This window comes from Pempheris klunzingeri, chromosome 3 (genome assembly GCF_042242105.1).
Source record: "Pempheris klunzingeri isolate RE-2024b chromosome 3, fPemKlu1.hap1, whole genome shotgun sequence".
Lineage (NCBI taxonomy): Eukaryota > Metazoa > Chordata > Actinopteri > Acropomatiformes > Pempheridae > Pempheris > Pempheris klunzingeri.
The window spans coordinates 22,103,523-22,124,565 of record NC_092014.1 but is presented as its reverse complement, the minus strand read 5'-3'; the positions used below and the strand labels follow the sequence as shown (position 1 = coordinate 22,124,565).

The 21,043-nt window shown below is 44.2% G+C and overlaps 3 protein-coding genes across 4 annotated transcripts; 1 reads left to right on the top strand and 2 right to left on the bottom strand.

Annotated features, from left to right (window-relative positions):
* Positions 1 to 23: 23 nt before the first annotated feature.
* Positions 24 to 13,128, bottom strand: pdcd11 (programmed cell death 11). 2 transcript variants are annotated; one of them, XM_070855792.1, is made up of 36 exons: positions 13,083 to 13,128; positions 12,454 to 12,576; positions 12,118 to 12,258; positions 11,825 to 11,989; positions 11,441 to 11,602; positions 11,220 to 11,340; positions 10,850 to 11,025; positions 10,535 to 10,642; positions 10,173 to 10,385; positions 9,914 to 10,038; positions 9,739 to 9,799; positions 9,110 to 9,256; positions 8,717 to 8,968; positions 8,454 to 8,579; positions 8,162 to 8,356; positions 7,820 to 7,990; positions 7,514 to 7,727; positions 7,195 to 7,344; positions 6,610 to 6,722; positions 5,914 to 6,413; positions 5,707 to 5,769; positions 5,434 to 5,530; positions 5,178 to 5,267; positions 4,937 to 5,039; positions 4,677 to 4,854; positions 4,208 to 4,264; positions 3,993 to 4,115; positions 3,670 to 3,792; positions 3,323 to 3,494; positions 2,926 to 3,063; positions 2,686 to 2,829; positions 1,840 to 2,090; positions 1,493 to 1,661; positions 1,219 to 1,372; positions 862 to 1,027; positions 24 to 636 (listed from the first exon to the last, which is right to left on the bottom strand). In XM_070855792.1, exons 2-36 carry the CDS (start codon positions 12,553 to 12,555, stop codon positions 465 to 467), a joined length of 5,442 nt encoding a protein of 1,813 aa, XP_070711893.1. In that variant the 5' UTR covers positions 12,556 to 12,576; positions 13,083 to 13,128; the 3' UTR covers positions 24 to 464. The 2 variants fall into 2 exon arrangements, with proteins under 2 accessions (XP_070711893.1, XP_070711887.1); XM_070855786.1 differs by having other exon boundaries at positions 25 to 636; positions 2,686 to 2,832.
* A 175-nt stretch (positions 13,129 to 13,303) lies between these two features.
* On the top strand, positions 13,304 to 14,708 carry atp5md (ATP synthase membrane subunit k). Its single transcript, XM_070828318.1, has 4 exons — positions 13,304 to 13,383; positions 14,177 to 14,282; positions 14,394 to 14,487; positions 14,594 to 14,708. Exons 2-3 carry the CDS (start codon positions 14,196 to 14,198, stop codon positions 14,481 to 14,483), a joined length of 177 nt encoding a protein of 58 aa, XP_070684419.1. The 5' UTR covers positions 13,304 to 13,383; positions 14,177 to 14,195; the 3' UTR covers positions 14,484 to 14,487; positions 14,594 to 14,708.
* A 40-nt stretch (positions 14,709 to 14,748) lies between these two features.
* On the bottom strand, positions 14,749 to 19,685 carry taf5 (TAF5 RNA polymerase II, TATA box binding protein (TBP)-associated factor). Its single transcript, XM_070827656.1, has 11 exons — positions 19,256 to 19,685; positions 18,150 to 18,378; positions 17,715 to 18,030; positions 17,450 to 17,613; positions 16,936 to 17,071; positions 16,700 to 16,820; positions 16,474 to 16,603; positions 16,199 to 16,363; positions 15,926 to 16,103; positions 15,473 to 15,650; positions 14,749 to 15,272 (listed from the first exon to the last, which is right to left on the bottom strand). Exons 1-11 carry the CDS (start codon positions 19,668 to 19,670, stop codon positions 15,058 to 15,060), a joined length of 2,247 nt encoding a protein of 748 aa, XP_070683757.1. The 5' UTR covers positions 19,671 to 19,685; the 3' UTR covers positions 14,749 to 15,057.
* Between the last annotated feature and the right edge of the window lie 1,358 nt (positions 19,686 to 21,043).

Genomic DNA, 21,043 nt, shown 5'->3' with positions numbered 1-21,043 from the left:
GTAATGGTGTTGGATTTATTGAAAGGCCAATCAAATCAATAGAAAACGCTCCCACAAATGTCTAAAGGACCCTTTTTGTAAATCCAGTACACAAATAGCCATAACATTGATTATTCTCTTCATAGCTCATACTCATACACAATTGACTAAAACGAAGTTGATGAAATGTTAAATACCGGTTTGTTTTTAACATTTATGGATGATTTACAACCCACTTTAAAAATAAAAAAAAGTGTGTGTTGTGCTCTGATATTACAGCATCAAACCCGCACTTTGGGGTTCAAAAGTGTACAGTCCGCAGTGATAAAAAAAATTACACTCTGAGAAGTTGATCATTTCCAGGGAGGTGCCTGTATGAGCATCCACACGTCCACATCCAGAGTCACAAACTTGTTTCCGAGAAGGTGTGAGGTGTGCAGTCCACACACGTACACAAGGTGTGTATTATTGTGTGTATTCAGTCATTAGCTGGCAGCCTCCGTGCCTTTGGCTTCCACATACTCCACGGCCTTCTCTTTGACTGCCTGGATGCTCTGCGGGGTGCCATGTTTCTTCTCATATTCCAAGTAGCGCTTGAAGAAAAACTTGATCTTTTTTACTGAAACGCTGAGGTGGATCACGCGATCAAAGAGAGCCCTGCAGAAGACAGGAAGTCAGAATAGTCAATGCAACGCTCTTCGAATGTGATCATACACTTAATCATTCACTTATGTCATTTGTTTTTAATGTAAACCATTAAGTTAGTTTCCATGGGATTGTATATTTTAGCACATATGTTTATCCACTTATGAACGGACGCAAAGAATGAAGCAAAATGTGTTAAAAGAGCCGGAGGGAGTTAGAAAGCACAGCAGCTCTCACCTGACTTCCTTCTGTGACGCATGTTTGACCATGAGGTCAATGAAGACGGACCAGAGGTCTGTGCGTTTCGGGTAGCTCGTCAGCACTTTGTCAAACATGGCGCGACCTCTCTCTGCGTCGCCATAACGGAACTCCAGCTGAGCGAACTTGCCGATCACATCCACACCTGAGGGGGAAGCATGACAACACAGGGAGGTTAAGAGCTGTGAAGATGCACAGCTGGGACAGGGGACGAGAATCTGCACTCCGACCATTGACTGAAACCTCCGACTGTGCAGTCAGTGCCAGCCTGCAGCCCACAAGTATACATCAAACTGTTCTGTGGCATCTTCAGTGTTCGGAAAAAGGCCATCTTACTCTCTTTGGAGGGCAGACTCTTCAGCGCCCTCTGAAGCAGAGCACTGGCGGCATCACTCTGACCCTGCTGGAGCAGGAAGGTCCCGTAGCTCAGCCACACTGCCTTATTCTGACGGAAACGCTTCACCATTGTCTTATACAGGCCCTCCGCCTCCTGGGTACAAACACAGACAGACAGAGCAGATACCGCACACACAGAAAGACAGACATGCAGGCATTAGAACACAGCATCTCAGCATCTCGGCGTGGTATCTAGACACCCAATAGATTGTACCTTGAGCTTGTCGGACTTTGCGTAGATGTCAGCCAGCTGCTGGTACACGGGCATGGGCTCACAGAACTGCAGCGCCCGCTCAAACACTTTCTTCAGGCTCTCGTCTGTGCCGTACATGTTCTCCAGGTTCAGCAGGGCCACCCACACATTCAGCTTCTCCTGCTCTTCCCTGGAAACAAGGCAAGGCAAGTTTTGCAAAGATATACAGCCATCTGGTGTTAAAACATGTCCTCATTAATCAACCATCCACGAAAACAAAGCAAGTCTGTTTAACAGAGATGGACACACAGATCAAATTTTAAAGTCATCTCATTTCTATGTTGTTTTATTTGTGTTGCATCAATCACCTAAAGGAGATAGTTTTGAGGGCCCTCTCAGCCACAGCACGGGCCTGTTCGATCTGGGTGGCCTGCAGATGGTGAGCCATGTACTGGAGCCACAGCAGGGAGCTGCTGGGTGAACCGAGGAGCAGCCGCTCGAAAGTGGCTGAGTCCTCTGGCCGCAGGCTGGGATCCATCAGCTCAGCCTCCCGCTGCACCAGGGCCTTCTCTGCTGCCTTCTTCTCTTGCTCAAGCTCATGACGAGACTTCTTCTGGGGCTGGCAGAGGTGAGACAGAGGGCAGAAAAGACGATGAGCTTGGTGGCAGTAAATGTTTAAACACAGAGAAGGAAACAGGAAATGATGGCAGAAAGTTATACTCCTTTAAAAGAGATGTTTGGGATTATTTGAATTAGGGTGGCTCTCTTTCTCTTCTATCACTTCAAAGCCACCAGACTCCATTGAAAATTCAATTCAATTCATTGTAACTCACAGAACAAGGGAGTTGCTAGTCTATCACTGCCTCGATTGGTTAATTTTCTTGTGTTATTGTATGACTGGTTATTTAACGAACAGGTTCAGCTCCCCATTAGAAATGGCTGTATGACAGCAATGTAAAATGATGAAACTATTCTAGTGTACACTTAAAATGATCTAGATATTTTCAGGTGGCTAAAATAGGTTTTCCTGCTGCCCGTCCACAGCAGTACGCTGCTTAGCATCTGTATCAGGACTCCTGCCTGCGTGCACCTCCCTATTATTGTAGGTAATACATTAACTATTGATCAGAGCCTCATACAACCCCTTCTCAAATAATCTTAACTATCCCTTTAATGATCCCATGACTACACATGCAGCTTTACGATCAGCCCACCTTGCCGCTTCCGTCTTGGTCCTCTCCATCACTGGAGTCGCCCTCCTGTGCTGCAGAGGCAGGCTTCAGGGAGCTCAGTCCCACGTCCCAGGAAAAACCTGCTGCCACCTGCAGTCTGGATGGACCCGCTGAGCTGTGCGCCACCTGCTAAGAGACGGAAGAGGCACAGCGTCTTTCAAGTTCTGGAGAAAGACTGTGAAGGCTTGTACGACTGTAAAAATGCTGAGCGGTGTGGCGTACTTTTGCAGAATCGGCTTTGGGTTCCTCTTCATCATCCTCTTCTTCTCTGAAGTACACCTCCACTCCGCTGTCGTCATCAGTCTGCGCTTTCTTTGTTTTCTTCTTCTTCTTCTTTGGGACCTGAGCTTCGGCTGATTTCTGGCAGATAAAACAACAGTAAAGTATACGATCAGGGACAACACACACACACGTTTAAATTATTTCTATATTATTAGTTTCCGACCAAAAAGGATAATGAATGAATGATAACTGAAGATGGTTTTGATCCATGAGGAAGTTCTCATATTGAATACTGTTCATCTAAGTAGTAGGTCACCTAAGATGTGTTTATAATTTAATGTATGGAAAGAAGGAAAGTTTGATGTGAGAGTGAAAGGAAACCGTGGTTGTCTGTTACCTGCTCGCTCTCAGGCAGCGTGCGTTTCTTCTTTTTTCTCTCCATATCGTGTTTCTTCTTCTCCTCTCCGATTAGACGCAGCGGCAGACCCAGAGATTCTGGGAGGATGTCCGGCTTGCCGGTGTCCACTGGGAGCAAAGAGAGGTTGACCAACTCCTCCTCTCTGTCGATACTATAGACAATAATGGAAAGAGATGATGGCGGCATTGACTCTATAAACAGCTGCTATCTAAAGCTGCACAGGGAAAGACACACCATCCACCACTTTCTAATTCCTGACTTGCTTGCTTTCCTTTTGACATTTTTTCAGTCTACAACCACAGAAGGGAAATCTGTGCGTTTCCTACCTGACGATCTTGGTGGTGAGCAGGGTGTTGGCAGGCAGGTGCTCAGAGATGACATTGTGGGTTCTTACATAGTACTTGGTGGACTGTTGTAGTTGGGCTCTTCCTGTAATGCTCCCCGACAACCTGGGACGTGTGAAATAAGGATGTCTTCAGGATATCTGTCATGATCATTGCTGAAATAACTCACCCGAAACCACATTATCCAGAAAAAAGCATTTAGAGGTTTGTTTGTTCCTGTGTGGTTTACATGAATGTTACATCTGTCTAAGAAAGTTAAAGCTACATTTCTGCCAATGGATAAACTTCCAGTTCTTCTCAGATACCTAATGAAGACACCCTGCTCCTTGACGGACTTCACGTAGCCTCTGATGATCTGGCCTGCCTTCAGTGTGTCTACAGACAAAACCTCTGGGTCCTTCGCCGGCTTGGCCTGCTGTGAATTCAGCCTGGAAGAGCAACGGTACAGTCAGCCGCATATTGTGATAATACATGTGAATTTGTTACAGAAAGCCACAAATCCACTGGAACGCCCTCATACCTTGATGGACGCAGAGACAACCGCCACTTGCCGTTTTCATTCTCAAGAAGGAAACACCTGAGGCAAAAAAAACAAACTCTTAAATCTGCACTTCAAGATAATCAAAAAGGGTTATAAAGTCTGTTTTGTTTTTAAAATGGTAGCTGCTGTTAGTTGGTATTCTGCAGCAGCAGTTGCCCTTGAGCGTATTCTAGGCAAAGCTGGAAAATCAGCATTTACAACCACAACAATATTTCCAACAGCTCATTTTGTTTGGCTTCTGTAGTAAAAAAAAAAAAAAAAAATAAATAAACTTTTGTTGCTTTTAGGTTTACACAGAACAAAAAACACAAGTTAACCACAGTTTGTAGTTGAAATAAAACATTACAAGGCTAAAGCTGGATGGTGTATCAGACTAATTGTTTCTCAGACAATCTGCAGTATATAACAAAAGGGATTTCAGTCAAAGGTCGCTGCTGCATCTACGGACCTGAGCAGCTGATCCTTGCTGTACCCGTCCAGGGGGTTTGACCTGTAGGCATCAGCCAGGTCGGTGACAGCTACAGTCCCCATGCCGCCAAAGGGGAGTTTGACCAGGAGGCCGACATGTGGCTGGATATTAGTGACCATCCCCAAAGCGACACTGCCTTTCTCCAGTTCATGGACACCTAGAAAACAAAAGGGGCAATGAGAAATAAGAAACTGAAGCTAAGGCTTGATCTCACCAAAAACAGTCCGGGCTCCTCCTACCTGTGAGTGACAGCACCAAGCGCTGAGGTTTGAAGTTCACCTCCACCACTCTGGCACTGACTGCTTGGCCCAGCTTGTATAGTTTCTCTGGATGGCTGGCATCCTGAAAATAAGCAGATTTTTTCCAATCACAGCAGTCTGAAATTGAATTTTAATCTAATCATTTCTTATTTTTTCTTAAACTGTAAGAAAAATGATCCGATATGTGCTCTTCCAAAACATGTTCTTGCTTTACACTTACTTTTGGATCAGTGATCATGGCCAGCAGTTCGACTGTCCCACTAATAGAAGGATCAATGGTGATCTCCAAAGACTTCCTCTCTGGATTAAACTGGGGGCAGAAGCGTGAACACAATGAAAACCTTGGCTACAATTTTGCTCCTCTAAAGTTGCTTTTAATCAATTTGGATTTTCATCTTACTATCAAAAGCTACATTTTGTGGAAACTGGCAGGTAAAGGCAAAACAAGCCACTGCAAGCCGATTTCCCAAACTTACCTTAGAGACAAAGCATGTCATTTCTTCCCCGACCTTGAAGCTGTTTAGCTTTTCTTTTGTTGTAACTGGTTTGAAATCTGCACCATCATCCAATTTGCTGAGGAGAGGAAAAAAAGGAAACACAACAGATATAAAAATACAAATAAGACATAAAATATGAAATGAAAGTAAACCAATTCAAGGATTAAATACAATTCAGTTTATCACATAGTATAATATGATAATGCAGGCCATGATAATTACAACAGACAATGAGCTGTGCTGTACAGTTACCTGGGTATAAGTGTGAGCTCAGAAATGCTGTATGTGAATTTGGGATGGGAGAACGGCAAGAATCTGAAATAAGACGGTTGAGGTTAATTTTAAATTCAATGCAATTTAACAAACAGCAAACAGAAAACCATCACGTTCATTTTTATACTTTCTTACTTATACTGATAAGAAATGCCTCTTCCTGCATGTGAAACGAGCAGCATGTACCTATGACTGGCGACGTCCCGTCCTCCGATGACCCTGGCGGCGACCACACTGCCCACTTTAACCAAAGACGTGGGGAAGCATCCGTGACACACAGTCGCGACGTCCACCACCTCAGACACGTGTACGCAGCCCGTGCCCCCACCCTCTAGCGTGACCTGAATGGAGGTCGGCTTCACTGTCCGCACTGTACCCCGCACGATCTCGCCAAAGCGGTGACCCTTGGAGCCCATCTGGTTTTCTGAGGCTGTGCGCTGTCGTTTCGGTGCGGTGCGCTGCCACGACACTAGAGGGAGCCCTTGCATTTCCTGGCAGCTGGTTTCTACAATCTCTACGGCCAAACTCATTCCCACCCTCAGCCTCTGTGACTCAGCTAGAGCTATCTCGTTCAGGTGGCTGCTGGTTTGGATCACAGTCAGCTGCGCCGTATCATCCAACGAGATGACGGTCAAGTCTTTGTCGATGTGCTGCACCACCGCTGTGTGCTTTGATCCTTCAGTTAACTGTGGAAATACAAACGAAAACACAGATAATAAAAGATCCAAACTACATGAAATGATTATGATCAATGTACCATCTACGTGTGTGAGAGTGTGTTTGATAAAGCCAGTTCAGTCCAACTTTCCTCCATACATGAAAAGTAAAATCATGTTCTACATTTTGAAACTACAACATTGCATTGGGGAAAGTTGTACTCACTAATTTCTTCTTCCCCACCAGCTTGGAAAGGACTGACACATGGACACATGTCGACAGCATGTCAATATGGAGGATGACCGCAGTAGCTTTCACACCTGGGGTCAGGTTAACACCTGGAGACAATGCAGCCAACAGAAAGTTATATTGCTTACATAACGTGAAAAAACAATTAAATAGTTAGCAGTACAATATGTGACATAGAGACACTGGTTTAAATTAGGGGACAGGCATATAGACAGATAAAGTTTGAAAGACACACACCAGTCAGGGAAAACCTCATGAAAGATGCTACTGAGTTATGGGAAATGTAGGATGCAGTGTTTTTGGAGTTTGAGCCATACTAGAGAGAATCAGGATATATTGACCTCAGCTGCATCAGTTTTGATCCCTTTGTGTTCAATAACGCAGTAGCATCGTTCACCACATTATTTTGGTTGATGCGATCATGCTACGAAAACCCGATACCAGTCTGTTTCAGCTATGTCAAAATGTTATGTGGTGGCAAAGACTACTGTTATTATCAAGGAGGAGTGAAACATTCAGGCAGTTCTGTAAAATTGCAAACGTTTCTGCTTAAATGCATACCCATCACATGGTGCTTGGTGGCCAGTATGGTAGCACCGACCACCTCGTGAGACGTAAAGGTGACGCCAGTGTCCTTCACAGTATCTACAGTCAGCTTCAGCTTCTGACCAACAGACAGAGCAGCCAGCTGCTGGCAAAGATCACCGTTATCTGAGAATAAAGACAGAGGATGATGGCAGGTTAGACCCACAAAGCAAACTTCAAAAGAGAGAATGAAAGAATGAAAATATCAGATTTTGATAAGACTTTTTTTTTTTTCTTTGCGAGTATTTCTCACAAGATAAACTTACAGAGAAGCGACAGACCAATGCAATCATACCTCTCAAGGCCATCATGTCAGTCACAGCTCTTCTCTCCTTCAGAGCATTAATGAGTCTGGTCTGGGCATCGCCCCCCGGAGTCATGACTTCTGAAATCTTCAGCGTGACCAGGAAACGCCGCTTTGCCTCATCCAGGTTGGTCACCTTAGCGACCACTGTCTGGCCGACCTGGAAGGCATTCATCACGTCTGTGATGAACCGGTCGCTCATGGCCTGGAGAAAAGCAGAGCGGAGGAGGAATTTTAGTCAGGGAGACAACTTCAAGGTAGAGAGTGTCAGGTTAGAAAGCATGAGCCTTTACTTACAGATGTGGGTGCAAGACCAAAAAGGCCGTACGGGAACTCTACAAAGACGCCGTAGGACATGATGTTCTTGATCCAGCCAATCAGCTGCATTCCAACTGTGATTTCAGAGAAGTCTTTGGCAACCACTCCCTCCTCCAGTGCCCATCTCACGGTAGGCTTCTTGGTGAGGTTCTTTAAAGGAGGAGCAGCTAAGGAAAACAGAGGCAACTACTACTGCTTTCTATAATTAGGAAATGTTTGAATTCACTTCCTAATAAGCATCAAAGGGCAGTAAAATATTCTCACACTGTACGGAGCGGTCTGATACACACAAAATCTACAGACTTCTTAACAACAGGATACAATGTTCATGTTGTTCTTGTTGACGCAGACGAGGTTTGAGATGTTGTCTCCCTCCTTCAGGCTCTCCCACAGCAGAGGGCAGTTGGATATGTGATCAGAAAGGTGCATTGTGGGTAGCACGGCATGGATCTCATCGGGGAGGATGGCCACCTCCAGACCATTGATTAACTTCTTCAGCACCTTAGCCTCCAGCGTCTGCATCATACAAATACGCATGTTGAGGTCAAAGTATGGAAAAAAGATTAGATGGAAGGGGGGGGGGGGGCAAAAGGCAGGGAGGTCTTTAGCTTACCTTCCCCACCTCGCAGTCAAACTGGGGATTAGCAGCACCCTCGGTGTCGCCCTCTCCCGTGGCCTTAAATGACATCACCATCTTCGCCTTATCAGGGTTACACTGAAGAACTTTAGCCTTTAACACCTGGACGATCAACGAAAAACAGACAGCTTAACAGATGCCAAATAAATTGCCGTGAAATACCGGTTTACTATTGTTCCCATACATCTAGAAAGAAAGACACCAAAAGCAGATAATAAAAAAAAATTTGATCTTCATACCTGCCCCACATAGAAGACGTCCTCGGGACAGATGATAGGCTCTGAGCTGAGCTCCTTCAGCGGCACCAGGCCCTTGACGTTGTTGTAGAAACGAACAATGCAGCCAAAGTCTTTGATGCACACGATGTAGCCGTGGGACACTCGGCCAGGACGGGCATCGGCAAAGCTGAGGAATAGTGGCAGGGAGCTTTCAATCAGAGCCTTCTTTCTGGTCAGGAACAGCTTCTTAGCCTCTGCATCTACTGACAGCACCTGAGGGAACGTATTCACACACCGACACGGAGGAATCAAACAGTTATGACGGGGGATTTACAGGGTTCAAACTACAGAATACAGATTTAATTCTTGTGGTCTTTTCGGTGGCTTTGAACCGAAGTACAACACTGGACTGACCCGACATTTGACCTTCATGCCCTCCGTGTACTTCTTCTCTGGGTTCTTAAGGACGATGTCAGACAGGTGGGTCCGGGGCACCAGGCCTTTAATGTGGTCAGACAGATGCACCACCATGCCGTGATTCAGCAGGACTGACACTTTCCCCTTTGACGGAGAGAAGACCGACAGCGTGAGACGGACAATAGAAGCAAGGACAGAGCAGAGTGAGAGACAAGAATAATGGGAGAGGCCGGATATACTGTGTCAGGCTTTAACATTTTGTTTTCTGGCTAATTTACAGCTAATGACACTGATGTTAGCCAGAATTCAAACAAACGTAGCTCTCAAAATGTTAAACTATTCCCTTTAAAACATGTGATTTTGTTGCACATCCTGTTGTTTTGCACTGCCTATGAGAGCTGCTATTTCCATTTCAATTTCGTTGTGCATTCTTTGTACAATGACAATAAAAGAATTCTGATTCTGATTCTGATTCTGATGTGACTGGAATTGAAAAACAGGGATTTTGCATCCCCTTTCCAAATAACCGTGTCGCTTTCAAAGATTCTTTAAAAAGCTGAATCCAAATCACGTGTGTGACAAGGGGAGTATTTGATATTTGCTAGGTGGTGGTGGTTTATTCTTACCTCTACAATCTGGCCGGCCTTGAGATCGTGGTATCTAAAAAAAGGCTTCTCAATCATACTCCTGAAAACAAGACAAAAGCAGGTTGTAAATACATTAGTATTAGGATTAGGATTAGGATTAGGATTAGTATAGAGAGGTCCATGCTTCCTATGGAATAAATAAGGTGCGACATACTTTCGCAGACTAGCGAAATGAATTTGGTCCATGGGGCTGAAGTCCAGGATCCTGCAGGTGTGCTCCGACATGGCCATGAGTCTGTTTTCATTCGCTTGCTCATTAGACTCCTTCAGGTGGTTCCTCTGTTAAGAAGGACAAATAAAGTTACTATCCAAACGCTTAGTCAGCGGAATATTGACAGAGAGCATCCATAGCATTAATTTGTCTTGACAGTCAAAGTAGGTTTAAATGTAAATAAAGCATCTCCCCGACTCACATGTACAAAGGCCAACGTTTTGTCTGGCAGCTCCAAGACGGCCCCGGACATGTGGTGCATGGCGGTCATCTTGCAGTCCTTCACCACCTCACCTCTCCGGTCCTCTCCAGCAGGAGAGGGGTCGATGCTCTTCCCAGGCAGAACAAGGTAGCTGCGCAGGCTCAGGCCCACCAAACGGCTGGACGGCTCCACATACAGCACACAGGCTCGCACCTGCGTGGGTTGATACAAAAGAGTTACACTCTGATATGAACACATGGGGAACCACTAACTGGTGACAGGTGCATGTCAATACAGAGTGTGAATTGGAAAACAATGATAAGACATATATGATATAACAGCCAAAAGGGTCTGTGTGTTACCTCTGCTCCCTTGGTGTAGCTGGATGCCTGTTCTGGCTCCACGTGGAGACAGTCCACCTGGCCACTAAAGGAGGACAGGAAGTCCAGGATCAGACCATGTTTGGTCACCTGCAATACAAACATGCAGACTTTATTACAACGCTGAAACACTTATTGAAACACAGCTACCACTGAAGTTGTGATAGCGACTGTAATGAGGGCAGTAACAGATCATTTACTGGATTAAATAAGAATTTTCCCCATATCCTCAGACAGAAGATGGATTTATATTATAAAAAGGCTAAACAGTGCTACCAAAATAAAAGTTGTCTCTACCTTTTGGATTTTAGCTTTGACCAGAAGACCAGGCAGAAGGTTGGAGAGGTTCCAGCCCTGCTCGGATGTAGCACAGGCCTGGGCCAAAGTCGGGGGGCTGACAGACAGGCGGACCACACGACCATCGTTCTTTACTTCCTCCACATTACAAGTCACATACTGACCCACTTTCAGCTCTGGACATAAAACAACACACAAATACTTGAGAAGTGTCTTGCCGACCCATTACTTCCCAAGTGTGTTTGATAAAAACAGGAAAACAACGGCACGGCCCTGATGAAGCAACAGCCTACTCTGTATTAGAAAGGATGCAACTGACTGAGATTATTTCCTCAGTAGATGACAGGCGGTCTGAAATACTTTGTCGTACCTTCCAGGTTGTTAGGTTCATCTTTCGCTGCTTTCTTGGGCAGGAAGGCTTTGCTTCCATTGATGCCAATGTCGACTATGTAGCCATGATCCTCCACACTCTCCACACATCCACTCAAGACCTGAGTCACCGCAGAATAACATTAGAATAAATTATTTTAATAAAAAACAAGAGAGCTGAAAGGATTTTAAATCAAATCATTTAACTGAGGATGCTCTTACCATGCCAGCTTTCAGGGAGCCTGAGGCGAGAGCCTTGTTGACCAGCTTTGGATTGACCGACAGCTGGATGCTAAGAGAGCCTCCTCTGGCTACATCCAACTTGGCAACCACACACCTGAACACCATGCCGGGGTAGAAGAGTTGTGGCAGAGAGCAGTAATCCTGTGAGGTAAATAAACAAGATCCACCTCTTAGATATCACAAAGTATCCTGGGATATTAGTAAACTCTTAAGACAAAGATGAAACTGCATCCAATTTTTCTTGAAATCATCTTAGAGATGGTACAAACTCATGCGCTGCGTACCACCGATGATATGACCCAAGTATGACAAGCCTTTAGCACCATCACAAGTATAATTCAAATCATCACGTCGCAGGCGTACCTCTGTATCAGCTGAATCCAGCTGCTCGCTGAGCAGCTTGGCGTACGAGTCACAGATGTTCTTGATGCTGAGGTAGCCTTGCATGCCACAAGGCAGGCCGACGGTCACCTCAAAGTCTGTCACCTCCTTCACACAGCCCAGCATCAGCATGCCCTCCTTCACATTCTGGGAAACACGAAGCACACACACTCAATATCAAGTCACATTTGATTCACTGCAATGTTACACTAAAACTAATTTACTGACGGAATTCAACACATATGCATTGTTTCTTGACAACTGCAGTGCCGTACCATGACATGAAGGATTTCCACACACTTCGCTGCTGCGTTCAGCGTCAGACCGTCTCCTTTTTCCACCTTTTGCTTCTTGATCTTCTTTCCCTCATCTTTGGCCACCACCTTTCTCTTCTTAGCTTCTGCATCTTCATTTGACTGCAAGAGAAATGATAATGAGTGCTAACTACTGAGGACATTTTACTGACACCTTCTCGGGTGAGACTAATGACAACACAAGCCTGAAATATCTTTCACTTGGGTAATGCACTGATGTGATAGATGATACACTGTGTGATGATCATCTTTGTCAGCATAGCCTGTGAAGTTTCCACCTCAACGTGGACACTCTACCTGGAACAAGTTGTCCACTTCTGTCCGCTGCACCACTATTTTACTCTCAGTGGACTTCTTTGCTGTCCCTCCTCGGGGAAAGTCCTCCTCCACAGATGCCATGTTTGATGTTGTTGCAGATGTCTACAAATCCCAAAGTCACTGTCAATAAACAGGTAATATCAAAACTTCTGATGAACCTGCTGATCACACAAAAACTCAGGGTATGCTAAGTGACGAATGGCTGAAGCCAAGCAGTGGTAGTTTGTGCCTCTCATGTGGCTCAATCATCGTTTGTCTATTTGAAAATTGGTTACTATTATGTTACATTCGAGGGTTACAGATCGAAAATGTGAAAACAACGACAGTATGGGAGCCATAAACAGCAGCTTTCTGTTCAGGTATAGTTTGATTAATCGCATGCTGGATAAGTCTAATAAAATCCATTTGGATCAGTTGTGATGCTGCTGCTAGCAGATCAGCTCAAATGCACGAGATAACGTTAACTACCAGTAACACACTACAACTACAAAGTACGTTTACCAGCAGACAAGATGCCAATTCCGATGGAACAAAACTCGATTATAATTTAAACATTAACCAAACCAAATAGTTTTATCCGTAATGATTATCATAAAATGTTTCCTTACATTAAATCTCCGGTAAAACTCACATGTTGTTCAGCAACACGCCATGATCTCAACCCGGAAGAAAAACTCTTGTGGGCGTTTCATTCTTTGTCCAATCACAGACAAGAAAGAATGATTGACGCTACCTTTAGCCATTCACTGGTCGCTTTAGACCCTGACTTTGAGTGGCATTATTTTGGACCAATAGTAATACACTTCGGGGCTGGTGGGTGTAGGCGGGATTTCCTTGTGAGTTTAGCATTGCGGCCTCTACTGAAGGACACCTGTCTCGTTCTGTTTGCACAGGGGTCGTGTGTATAAGGTAAGACATTATATCACATTCAGAAACAAATTAGCCCGTTCAGTTTGGTCTTAAAACTGCCCAATAGTACCCATGTTGTCTTTAAGACGCCTCTCTAACTGGAAGTACTATTTAGCCAACAGTCTGAAAGTCAAAGTAGCTAGCATGCTAACTTAAACTGACTGAGTGTGCTAGCTAGGAGGCTATGCAGTTAATGTTATTGACCGATGAAAGTCAGTCTGAATGAATGAAATACCCGCTGTTTGTGCATCTGTCACTCACAGCGATATTGATTTTTGTCAAGTAAAAAGTATTATACGGAGAATCGCAGGAAAACTAGTTCTCAGCGTTTTGACAGATCAGATTTTGTGGCGTTAGCATGTCAAGTTAACCTCCATCAGAGCTTCAACAACGCTAATAAGTCCTAGTTTAGCAGCTAGTTTACATTTAGAAAACACTTAAATTGTTCCCCATCCTAGTTCCTGTCAAAAAAAGAGCAAATGCAACCATTATTTTCTTCAACGTCCTGAGTATTTGTAGTTATCAGTTTAATCTGCTAATTATTTCTCTATAAAATGTCAAAATGAAAAGTGTCCATCAGTTTCTCAGGTCCCAATGATGTCTTCAAATGTCTAAAACCCATAGATATTCAATTAACTGTGATAGGAGACGACACAAAATGATTTAACCAGAACGTGTGCGTGACCATTTCAGCTCCAGATTTGACACGCATCCTATTGCCAAGAGGAATCAACCTGCTATATGTTTACTGGTATTCTATAGTAGTAAATAATCTTTATTGTATTTGTTGTAGAGCCATTAACAAATCCATCATGGGAGGACACGACGCCGGAAGCCAGCACCAGTTCACTGGGATCGCCAAATACTTCAATGCATACACGATCACAGGAAGGAGGAATGTGAGTTGTGTGCAGCTTCACTTTAAATAATATGCATTTTCACAGAAGACGCTAAAACTGTCAAGCATCCCACGACTGTATGAATCTCTCATCATGCTTCTTTGTTTTTAGTGTGTTTTGGCCACATATGCCACCATAGCAGCCATTGCCCTTTTCTTCAAAATGAAGCCCAAAAAACAGGCCGCCGTCACAGAAAAGTGATCATGTAAGTGCATTGGTGTCCCTGCATCTTATCAGCCTCCAAATCTATTGCACTGGAGCAAAGCATTGCTCCATTCATCTAACTCGAGGCCTTTCTTGTCTCTTTACAGGTGCCCATTTTGGTCATTATTTCTAACGGCTGGGAGTGGAGGAAGCAGCTGGACGTGCTTGTAATAAATTGTTTGTTTTCTCTATGTTAACAATAAAGAACACTTGTGCTCGAAACATAGAAAACACATTTGTTTTTATTTACAGTGAACACCAGTATAAAAGACTATGATACAGAAATATCAGCCTCGCGTTGAACAAAGCTGTACTCATGGCAGTGATTTTAAAAAAACTATCCTTGATCATGAATGGCACTTTTCTCAAGTGGGGGAATATCTGCAATAGATCAACTTGAGTCTGAGGGCCAGACCAGGAGTTGGCTGACCTGATTTCTATCTTCACTCACAGTTAAATGTTCAGAGGTGATTTGTTTATAATACACTTTTGTTTCATGTTACTTGTGCAGCCTGGGGACCAGAAGTTTGCTTCAAGTTTTTGTAGATTATACTTATAATTCAATAAGGTCTCATGGATTGTAGGCCCCCGCGGCCAGCAGCAGGTTCCTGCGGGTGAAGTGAAGGTGTATGACAGGTGTGGATTTAGTCAGGTAGGTGCCCAGCAGAAGCTCCTGGGAGTTGTCCTGTAGATGGATGTGTCCTGTAGCTGCTGTGAAATCATCAGTCTCTAAATCATCAAACGCTTTCGTAGCATCCCACATACGAACCGTGTTGTCCATAGAGCCTATTAAAAACAGGACAGAACATTGTCACTGCCAGTACAACTGCAGACACTCAAATCTGAATACAATTAAATAAACGGATAATTGACGACTGTAGGGGTAAGATCTTCTGAAGCTTCATTCTCAATCTAATTTGATTTCTGTCTCCGAATGCATTCAGGTTAGTTAGCTGATGTAAAATTAGGAGATGCTGGTCACCCACCAGAAGCAAGGATCTCGCCGTCTCTGCTGAATCTGAGGGAGTAGACGGTATCTGTATGGCCTTTAAGCTCTCCGATCATCAGTCCATGACCGATGTCCCACAGAAGAACTCTGCCATCAGTGGCTCCTGAAGCCAAGAACTTCCCATTGGGAGAGAAGGCCAGCGCATGGATAGGACCCTGGAGGATAAAGTCAAAAGACTGGCTCAGTAGTTGTCTCTGCAGCCTTACTTTAGGGGATCCATCAGAGACTATGGAGGTGTTGCTTCATGTTACCATAGCAAAGCTCCAGCATCATTTTATTTGAAGTCTGAGTTAAGAAATACTTAATATCTTTACACAACAGATTTGGCTTTCATCATGTGGCCACACTGACATTGTGATGCACAGCCCTATAAAATTCTGCACTATGGGACACCACAGATCAGGGTTCCACTCCGGTGACTTGGTCTGACCTTGTGACCGGTGAAGATGCGGACGCAGTTTCCGTTCAGAACATCCCAGAGCCGGATGGTGCGATCGGACGACCCTGTGGCGACATAATTGGAGTTGGGGTGGAAGCGGGTGCACGTGACATCAGCTAGGTGACCGGAAAATATTCGCAGAGGCTGGTAGTGATCCGTCGCCCACAGACTGTTGGAGAAAGCACGACACAGGCCAGTGACATACATCTGTAGACAGCAGCGTCCAAAGTAGGGACTAATCAGTTGAGTTCTGAAGAGTCTTACCGTGCAACTCTGTCATGTCCCCCAGAGATGAAATAGTACCCATGGGGCGAAAACTGGGTGTCCCACACTGGGTAGTTGTGGCCTTTGTACCCCACCAGACAGGTAAATGTTTGGAGACTCCACAGCCTGATTGTTCCATCTTCAGAACTTGACAACAAGTAGTTTCTGAAAGACAAAACAAGAAGGTCATCAGAATTACCCAAGTTATGCTTAGATGCACATACACAACAGCTAATCAGGTAGTCTGCCAAAAAAACAAATAAAATGATCCATACCTGTCTGGACTGAAGCTGATGCCATACACTGGCCCACTGTGTCCATAGAGGATCTTTAACTCGCTGGCCGTCTTCTCATCCATGATCCTCTCCAGCACATCATCCGACTCTTTGTCAATTAGATTTAGGTCTTAGGAGGAAGAAGAACAAGGGAGAGACAATGTTGTAGAAAGTCTGAATTAAAACCAAGAAGTGATGCATCAGTGGTTACCGTCACACACTGTACCTGCCGCAGATTTGACCTTGCGGAGCTTCTTTGGCGTGACACTCCACACTCGTACTGTGGAGTCAGCGAAGCCTCCTGCGATCAGGCTGGAGTCATCTGTGAAGTCCACCGCGGTCAGACCCTGCAGGGCAAAAAAAGGGGGAGAATAATTAGAAACAATGAAGTGTTCTGAGTCTCTACCGCTCGCTTAAATGTGTCAGACATTCAGTGATTTGCTGCAGTTATGAGTTATTGACCTGGTAAGCGTTGAGAAAAGAGTAGAAGCAGATGGAGGGGAGGTTGTCCGGTCCCAGGCGGATCCGCTTGGTGGCCTCCTTCATGTACATGATCTTGTCCAGCTTGTCAGAATCCTTCAGTTCTGGAAGAGGAATCCTGAAGCACAAGAAACAAAGTCAACCGTCGCTGCCTGGTGGGTCCAAAAGCAGTTTCTTGACTTCCAAAAAGAGCTTGCAAGTAAATAAGTGAAAACATGACCTTATTTTATGAGCAGTGGAGCATGTAAGAGCTTGGAGTAACTGCCTAGTACTGTGTGTGAATAAGTAATTTCCTTCAAATTAAAAGCATTAATTCATAAGAAGTGTGTGCAGGGTTGCATGTAATGAAAGCTTTTATTCATTTTACTCAGCACTGAATTTAAGAGGTATTTGAGAATGAAATGAACACAGGCTGCTATCATAAAACGTTCTGGGGTGTTTAACTGAAACGTAGCCCAATGCTGCAGTTATATACCAGTGTATAAAGGATCTCTACCTATTCTGTGAAGGTGCATTAGGATCCTGCTTCTTGCTCTTGGAGCCCATGCTGTCCTTTTTGGGTTTCTTCTTCTTGGGTTTACCCTCCTCATTCTCTGCCTCCTCGTCCTCATCATCAAGCGGCAGCTCGATCTCTGGTTCCTTCAGCAGTCCGTAGTAAACCTGAGTGAGCGAAAAACGAACAAGCGCATGTCGTGAATTCAACGAAGCGTGGGGAGACATGGAAAACACATCGTGCATGCATGTCGGCGTATAAATCCAACCTTAGCCTTATTGGCCTCTCGCTTGGCCTCTCCAGCGAGGCTGCCAGACATGGCGTCAATCTGGCCCTTGCTGCGTGGCATGCCATCAAAGATGTCAATGTAGAGGTGCTCCTGGATGATGTTCCAGATCTGGTTGTTCTGACGCTCCTGCAGGTGCCTCTTCAGCAGCTGGTAAGAGTCACGGGAGATGCGCAGGACGAACTTGCTGGTGCGGAAGTCCAGCAGTGTCTCGTTGCCCCTCATGTGCTCCTTCTTGGTCATGCCGGACAAGATGCGCAAGTCATCTTCGTAGTAGCACTCTTGGTCCCCGCTGAACCTGAGACGGAGGGAAACCAAACAGGCAGTAGGGTTAGTCAAGTCGGCTGGATTTACTGCTACTAAAAACAACAAGCTGTTTATACACGAGAGGACATGTGGTATGTAAGGGAAACTCACTTTTCAAAGAACACCTTGGCCTCATTTTCGTGATTGTTGTACACCAGCTCCAGGTACATGTGCACAAACAGCGGGTAGAAGACCTGGGACAGTTCTGCTCGGTGGCAGTCCAAAACCGACTCTATGAACCTCTTCAGGCCGCTGTAGTAAACCCCGTACAAAGACGGGTCTCCCTGCTGGCTGTAAGCTGACAGCACCACGTTTACATCGGGCTGATCCTCCCCGGGAGCTGGTGGAAAAGACGTCCAAGTGAGATGTGCATTCTTTCAGCTTTTAAAGACAATATCATGTGAATCCAAGATAACTAGGCCCTAATTGGGGTAAAGAACATAGCTTTTTAACGTAACTTCAATTTAACTGAGCTAACATGATGACAACTAAGCTGACTCACAGAGAAACAGATAAAACTCAGATGAGGTGTTTTGGATCTTCATTTAACATTAAAACATCTGTACAATATGATGCAAGACATACTTCTCTGCAATGCATGCTACTGTTGTGAAAGTTTTCAAAACTTTGATGGAGACTCTCAGAGGAGTAGCATTGACATAATACAGTAGTTTGTGGTCTATACAGTGTAGTGCTGTAGTAACCTTACTGTCACTAAATGTGAGTTATCTATGGAAAGGAAATACTTTCCAACTTGTAGGTGATGTTAAAGCAACAAGAAACATCTGGATTCATTGTGAAACAGCAGTAGAAGTACTAATAATAAGTAAAAGTACAAAAGAGCATCAAAATATATTTAAAGTACTAAAAATAAAAGTACTTTTTATGTAAAATGGCTCGTTTCTGACTAATGTATATTTACTATTGGATTATAATCATGACTAGATTAACGTATGTGTCACTTTAATGATGCAGCTGGTAAATGTGGGGATCATTTCAATAATATTCTTTTGATCATGTTTTCTATTAATAAACTGAATCTGCAAAGTTACCTGAAAAGAGTTTGTTATATATTTGTGGCATAAACTGTGAAGTAGCACAGTAGTAGTAGTAGTAGTTCTGGTACAGTACAGTAAGTAGATCACATGAGTCAGTGTAGTCGGTTACTTCTCCCCCACAGTGTTTAACACATTAAAACAACAGTAGCCGGGCTCTACCTTTAGCTGGCGCCTGGACTACACCGGAGGATGAGACGGTCACCCGGCTGAGCAGAGAGGACGCATCCCCGCCTTCGTCCACACTACCGGCGGCGCCACCGGGGCCCGTCCCGGAGGAGTCACCCGCCTTCAGGTCCAGTAAATCTTCCGGTAATCCCGCTTCACGACGCAAAATTTCGACGGACTCGTTGAGTTTGTTCTTTCTGAGAAACTGCAGGACTGCCAGCAGCGTCTGTTGGTCCTCCGGGGCTCCCGCCGCACTTTTATTGCTCCCAGACGAAGCGCTGGAGGCGGGGGACGCGGAGAGCACTCTGCCGTCGTTTGCATTATTATTTCCACAGCCATCGCTCGGCGGTTCTGTTTTTATGTCTTTCTCTTCGTCCGTGTCGACCATACCACCCTGTACGGCCGCCATTTTCGAAATGAAATGCGCATGTGCGCGGTTTAAACGGAAAACTCCAACCGTGCAAGATCGGGTCACCTGATTGGTTCTTGCTGATGCAGCGTCACGCTGCGTAGCAGAAGTCCCGCCTCCCTCACCACCAGCACCTGGAACTAAACGGAAACATGTTCAGTTAAACTAAATCTACATTTATAACCCATAATTTCATGATCAACACCATGCATTTTGCTCTAATAGGCCTCAAATAAGCTTCACTATGTATAACCATTGCACCCGTTGTTATTTTCTATTTAAACTCAGGTAAACTGTGTGTGAATTCGAGCAGTAATTGTCATATTCATTTAAGAAGTGAAGGAATTCTATTTGTACATAACTTTATGTTCGTCCTTTAAACTGTAATGCGGATTTCATTTTTATTAGAAAAGTGCCTTTTTTTACCAGGTGGTGGCACTTTGGTCCCACACAACCGCTGCCCAGCTTTGAACCTCCCATCCCGATAACCTCCTTGGACAATGTATCACTGATGCTGTATATGAAACAAAGAAAAGCAGAGCTGCAACAAATGATTATTTTCATTATCGATTAATCTACTGGTAATGTTTTCAATTGCTTGGTTATTTGTTTCATTTAAAAGGTACCAGCAAATTAAACATTCCCATCACATGTTACCAGAGCCCATGGTTGTTTTTGCCAACCATTAATCAAAAATCTAAAGATATATACTAGGATAGAAGAGTAAGAAAAACTGAAAATAATCATATTTTGTGAACTCTAACTATATTTTGTGTGTAGAGTCATATAGCTGTGCTGCATTTCTTACCTGTCAGTTCATGTTCATGACATATCCTCCTTTGTTCCACAGTCTGACATGATTCTAAAACAATGCCAAGTCCTGGCAAATTTATTTGTATAGCACCTTTCATAGACACAAGGCAATTCAAAGTGCTTTACAGGGACCTAAAACACAATAAAAACAAGCCACAGAAACATTAAAGTGCACGTAAAAGATAATAAAAGCACAAGAAAATAATAATAGTTAAAGCTTAAGAGAAGATGCATTAAAAGAAAATAAAAGTATGTATGAATAGTTGAAAAGTAAAAGAAGTTATGTAGCTCTATTATTGGAAAGCCACAGTAAACAGTAATGTTTTAAGGCCTGATTTAAATGCGCTGACCTACGGTGTTCAGGAAGTTTGTTCCATAGGTGGGGAGCATAGAAACTAAAAGCTGCGTCACCTTGCTTGGTTGCATGTCTTCCCCTTTAGTTGATGCCCAAATACTTAATGTGATTTGATCCATCAAATATAGTTTAAACACAGTTTCTATGAAACTGGAGGAGGAGAGGATCTACACAAGAGAGGCAGGATGTGCATTCAAGCATCTGC

What these genes read in the sequence shown, in the direction of transcription:
- pdcd11 (XM_070855786.1), bottom strand. Translation starts at nt 12,555, where the DNA reads ATGGCATCTGTGGAGGAGGACTTTCCCCGAGGAGGGACAGCAAAGAAG. An exon ending in CGGGACGTCGCCAGTCATAG is followed by an intron (nt 5,770 to 5,913) that starts GTACATGCTGCT and finishes GTCTTATTTCAG; the next exon opens with ATTCTTGCCGTTCTCCCATC. An exon ending in GAGCTCACACTTATACCCAG is followed by an intron (nt 5,531 to 5,706) that starts GTAACTGTACAG and finishes TCCTCTCCTCAG; the next exon opens with CAAATTGGATGATGGTGCAG.
- atp5md (XM_070828318.1), top strand. Translation starts at nt 14,196, where the DNA reads ATGGGAGGACACGACGCCGGAAGCCAGCACCAGTTCACTGGGATCGCC. An exon ending in CGATCACAGGAAGGAGGAAT is followed by an intron (nt 14,283 to 14,393) that starts GTGAGTTGTGTG and finishes CTTTGTTTTTAG; the next exon opens with TGTGTTTTGGCCACATATGC.
- taf5 (XM_070827656.1), bottom strand. Translation starts at nt 19,670, where the DNA reads ATGGCGGCCGTACAGGGTGGTATGGTCGACACGGACGAAGAGAAAGAC. An exon ending in GAGAGGCCAATAAGGCTAAG is followed by an intron (nt 17,614 to 17,714) that starts GTTGGATTTATA and finishes TCGCTCACTCAG; the next exon opens with GTTTACTACGGACTGCTGAA. An exon ending in CAAGGTCAAATCTGCGGCAG is followed by an intron (nt 16,604 to 16,699) that starts GTACAGTGTGTG and finishes CTTCCTCCTAAG; the next exon opens with ACCTAAATCTAATTGACAAA.